The 5235-nt window shown below is 50.3% G+C and overlaps 1 protein-coding gene across 1 annotated transcript; it reads right to left on the bottom strand.

Annotated features, from left to right (window-relative positions):
* Positions 1 to 3366: 3366 nt before the first annotated feature.
* Positions 3367 to 4902, bottom strand: LOC133273998 (inositol 1,4,5-trisphosphate receptor-interacting protein-like 1). The gene has a single exon (XM_061462749.1). It carries the CDS (start codon positions 4900 to 4902, stop codon positions 3367 to 3369), a length of 1536 nt encoding a protein of 511 aa, XP_061318733.1.
* Positions 4903 to 5235: the final 333 nt, after the last annotated feature.

Here is a 5235-nt window from a genome sequence, read left to right on the forward strand (position 1 = left end):
GAAATTAAAGAGGAGAGCAAAGGTCAAGGATGATCATCCCGTGAAAGCTAAAGCACACTGTTAGTATGAGAACTATAGTCGTGGCTCTACCCTTACACTAAGTCAGTTGAAATCAAGCATCAACCTTAGTTGATTCCCGCTCATTGCAAAAAAAAAAAAACCTAAAAGAAACTTTGACTGAAAACAAGCAAAAGCCAATATTTCAGGTCTTCCGAAACATTACACACACATGATCTGTTGCTGAGGAAGATTCACACCCACAGTAAGGCTTCCCCACATAAAACAATGAATAGGCTATGTCTTTTCTTCGTTACCAATGCACACATGAAACACTGTCCCTGTGGATGGGCCCTCACCCTTCAAGTCGCTGGAGCAGCTTCCATTGACTTCAGAGCCCATCATCAGCCTCTACCTGAATTTACCCTGTTTCCAAGACTTATAAAACTGTATATGAGTTCAGCCTGAACAAGACCAACTGTAAGTCTCTTCCTTAAGCAGTTTTAAGGTGAACTTTCCTCCTCATCGCTGTAGCAAGCTTTGGTCTTCATCCTGCAGTTCTGAGGAGAAATCTCATAGCCTTCAAAGAGAAGATTGCTGAGATTCAACTCCCCGTGACATCTGAGAGATGTATGTGATGACTGCAGTTGAAGATGCAAAGACAGTTCACAACACAGAACGAACAGCATGTGTGAACGATATAAATAGCATAGCGAAAAATTCCAACAGTCATCAGTAAGACCCTGATCTAGCCATCCATGCAAGAAGTTTCACCCTGAGCTCTCAACTCCAGTCCCAGTCATGCCTGTGAATTTAAGAATCTGAGTAAGAGCCTTTTTTTTATCTCCAAGAAAGCCCAAGATAATGCTTACTAGCCTTGACTCCCATGTTACAACATTCGGATGCTTCGTACCATGAAACTTCTGTTTTGAAATTTTCCTCTACTCTACATCCTAAAGCCCCAAACAGGGTAACAGAGTTTTAGCTTCAAAACCACCCTGCCTGAAAAAGGGTGAAATATAAACAGCAACCCCAAGCTTTGCAGAAGACACAACGTGCAGGTCCACCTTAGACTACCAAGGAGTCAAAGATGGGGACAAAACTTTATACTAAAATGCAGTGCCTCAAATTCAGCATCCCTATTTGCCCTACAAATTCCTAAAGGAACTTAAAGCCTCCTGCCTGCCTTTTTATTTAGGCTAGTAAAAGGAGTTACTTTGGCTGTTGGAAATAGATGGAATATTTGTACATCTGCTTCCCCAGAGAGCCGGGGAGCCTGAAAGGACGAGACTGTAAGGTACCTGGGTACTTGCACCGCTGACCTTAGCTTATGCAGTCCTCTGTGGCTTTCTCCCTGCAATAAACGTGCACAGCATCATGCTCGTTTGTGTGAGCAGCTTTCTCACTGCAGCCAAAAGTTCACGTCTGCGTCATCCCACCTTGCAGCTGAAAACATTTCTAAGTCTGATCTGACAATGTAAGGCTTGTAAGGGAAAGGCAGCTCACCAGCCCCATCTAGTCCTGCGTACCAGACTGTGCCTGGTGTCCAGCCAGCACAAGCTTTGCTGAGGGCTCTCTCCCACTTCACACTGTGCACACACAGCTCAGACTGACTTTGCTCATTCCCTCTCATCACTTGCTCTTCCAAATGCACCTTAGAGAGGAGATAACCTGTGTAATACATAACCGCAGCCCCCGCAGCACAGTACCCAAGAATGAGCTACACAGGAAATCAACCCCATGTTTTCAGCATCATGCTGGTAATATGAATTTGTATTATTCAGGCAAGGTAACTTCAACACTTTTCCCACTGTTCTGAATTACAAGGCACTTCCACAAGTTTACCTTAGCCTTCAGCACACTCTTGCTGTCACTGTTAGCATAAACTGTAGCTTAATCATTGAAAACTCCTGTTGACAAGACTGTGAGCAGGAGGGAAAGCAAGAGAAGATGTGAAATACTCTGCCCACAAGAGATTTTCTTAGAGCAGACAGATCCTTAGTGATTCCATTTGAAGGTGAGATGGGATCTACAGACAGCCTGAACTACGTTCCTGGGTGACCTGGGAGTACACCAAGTTTGGGACCACTGCTGAAAGTAGATTTTCTGCATGATCTTTGTGACCAGAGAAGCATCATACATGAACACCATTTTTGCAAGCCCTATTGAAGTGCAACTGCTGGGTCTTTGAACTGCATCTGCAGGTAAAATCAGAATAAATCAGGCATATGGACACGAATCCTGTCCTAAATAACCCAGAAGAGGAACAGATTGACTGTGTTTTGAGAAAAGAGAAGGCTAATTAGAGCAAAGGGTGTTTGGAAATTTAGCTTAAAAGGGAAAAATAAATTGTCCTGCACATAGTTGGTCTTCTGCCAGTTTGTGCACTGTGATATTTTCTCTCTCATTGCAAAAGCACAGATCCGTGTTTCATTAATAAATGAACTTTATTCTCAAGAAGAGTCCTGTTGTGCGGGAAGGTGTTTAAATGATTTTTGGTTTAGACATGTGTCCTGGGTTCAGCAGTAGCAGTCATGTTTTTCCTTGGTGGTAGCTGGTGCAGCGCTGTGTTTTGACTTCCAGCCTGAGAACAGTGTTGGTGAAGCCGATGTTTTCAGTTGTTGCTAAGTGATGTTTACCCTGACCAAGGACTTTGTGAGGCTCATGCTCTGCCAGGGAGGAGGGGAAGCTGTGAGGAAGCAGAGATGGGGCGCCTGACCCGGGCTAGCCAGGGAGGTATTCCATACCACAGCACGTCATGGCCGGGGTGGGGGGTGACTGGGAGTTACCCGGAAGGACACGGGCTTCCGGGTGGAACTCGTCTTCCCTGCCGGTGGTATCGTATTCTCTTCCCTTGTTATTTTCCCTTATCATTGTTGTAGTTGATAGTAGCGGTGGTGATTTGTGTTGTACATTGGTTGCTGGACTGTTCTTGTCTCAACCCGTGGGAGTTGCACTCTTTCGATCCTCCTCCCTGTTCCTCCGGGGGGAGGGACGGACCTCGGTTGTTGTCAGCTCGGCACCACTCACTGGGAGTGAGTGAACAAGTTACCTGACTGGGTTTAAACCACGACAACATGGTTACATGCATTACAGTCAGAGACCCTAGTGCAAACAGGATCCTAAGAAGGAGAAAATTGACTGCTACTGCTGAACCCAGGACGCCGCCACAGGTATAACCTGCTGCTGCGCTGGGGAGAACGTCAAGGGGAGAACGCTGCCACTCCTCTGAGAGGCCTGCGGCACAGTTTTCCTTGTGCTTTCTGTGTCCTCTTTCTGTCTCTCCCCTCTTTTTCCCTCAGGTACAAGTTTGTCATCTGCTGTCAGCTGTGCACCCTGCAAACACAGCTCTGTGCACGAAGACCACTTTCAGTGGCCGTAGGTCAGCATTCTTGTGAGGCGATCTTGCAGGTCCATGAACTGCCTCATTGCCTCAGCTTGGGCATCCGGATCCTGTGCCAGATGCTGGAAGAGGTTGAATGGCTCGGCTCTTTGCAAGGCTGGGGGCAAGATGATCTCCTCAGGAATCTTCTCATTCCCAAAGAAGAAGTGGTCAAGGCGTTTCTCCTCCAAGCAGTGGCACAGGTACCGCATGATGTCATCCAGCCTTAGCAGGAAACGTGTCTTGTGCCAGCCTGACAGGGGTGTGGTGTTCAGGAGGTGCATCACCACTGTCTTCAAGGTACAGCTGGAAAAGCCTGTGCCCACCAGAGTGCGGGCGCAGAGTTGCAGGCATCTGAGGTGGAAGCTGCCATCTGGGGCCCGCCTGGTCGTCAGCTCAAAGAACTTTGCCTCTGCCACAGCACAGCTCAATGTCCAGGTTGTGCTTGGGGTGAAGATAGCCTCACTAGCCTGGCTGCTCAGGAAGATGTTCGAGTCGCCTTGCTGCACGCCCAACATAATTTCAATGATGGCTTCCTTCTCTGCTCTTGCTATCTTGAATTTGCAGGAGCGGCTGTAGGGCAGCATAGTTAAAAGCCACTGGTGTGAATGAGGCAGAAGCACCCAGCATGCTTTCACCAGCTCATGAAGCCTGCAAGCTGTTTTCTCCACATCTAGGTAGGAGCCGGTGCAGAGGGTCTGTAGGAGGCTGCGGCCCTGATACATTCTCAGCTCCTCATTGTCGTGGTGGAGGAAGCACAGCATGCCCCCCTCCAGCTGCTCTGCCAGGCATGTACACTGCAGCTCCACGCGGATGCGGAAGTTCCTCTCTGGCACCTGCCCCGGACTGCAGAGCTCCGGGAGAAAGGTGTGGCCAGACGGGGGGCCCAGGGGCACAAGCACTTGATAGACGATGTTTTCTTCATCGGGACTCCAGCCTTCATGTGCGCTGCCTATGCCAAAGCATGGTTCCAGCACTGGGAAGGAGCTATCTGACAAGACTTGTCTGGCAGCAAGGATAAAAGCATTCACAAGGCTCCTCACAGATTCAGACACTGTGAACAGGTTCTGATTAGGCCATTGTATGTGCTCCTCAAAATGCCTTGTCAGGTCCTTTGTGTATTCACCTTCTTCCTCTTCATTCTGCTCTTCCCGCTCTTCCTCTTCTCTACTGCTGCTGCTGGAGCTGTCCTCTTCACTGCTGCTGCCCTCCTCATGGCTCCTCCTGAGGCACCAGCAGAGCCAAAGAATCAGGAGGAGCAGCATGCCAGCAATCGCCCAGAATTGCCAGTGCTGCAAGGCAGCAAAGAGCAGGCCTCTCCAGGCCACGGGAGTTTGCTCCTTGCTCCTCTGCTCCTGGCTCTTCTGCTCCAGCTCCTGCAGCAGCCGAGTCGTGTCCCGGCTCAGCTGCTTGGTACGGTGCTCCATGCGGTCACGTGTGGCTTCATCCATCTCATCACTGACGACATGCACATTCAGGATGAGCTGTTGCAGAACCCAGAGTGAGCGGTTTGTGACAGCCATGGCCTGCAGAAGAGAGAAAGAATTCAGTGTGGCTGGGAGGGAGGGAAGGAGGAAGGGAGCTGGTGGCGGGGGGAGTGGATGCAGGAGCCGCAGGGAGCTGGGGACAGGCAGGAGAGGGAACGAGGCAGCTGGGAGGCAGCAAGGGCTGCACCCAGGCCCGGTGCCAGCAGCAGCGTGCCCTGCCCAAGGCGCTCGCAGCCAGGGCCTCGATGCAGGGTGAGCACCCACCCCCGGGGGCCCAGGTTTCTGCCCCGGCCCTTGTCCAGCCCAACCTCCCCTCTGCGTGCGCACTCACTGCTGTCCCAGGCTGTACTGGGCCAGTGCTGCCTGCTG

The sequence above is a fragment of the Pezoporus flaviventris genome, unplaced genomic scaffold (genome assembly GCF_033815535.1).
Source record: "Pezoporus flaviventris isolate CSIRO_AGI_PZ_B2104156 unplaced genomic scaffold, CSIRO_AGI_Pfla_v1 ptg000035l, whole genome shotgun sequence".
Taxonomy (NCBI): domain Eukaryota; kingdom Metazoa; phylum Chordata; class Aves; order Psittaciformes; family Psittacidae; genus Pezoporus; species Pezoporus flaviventris.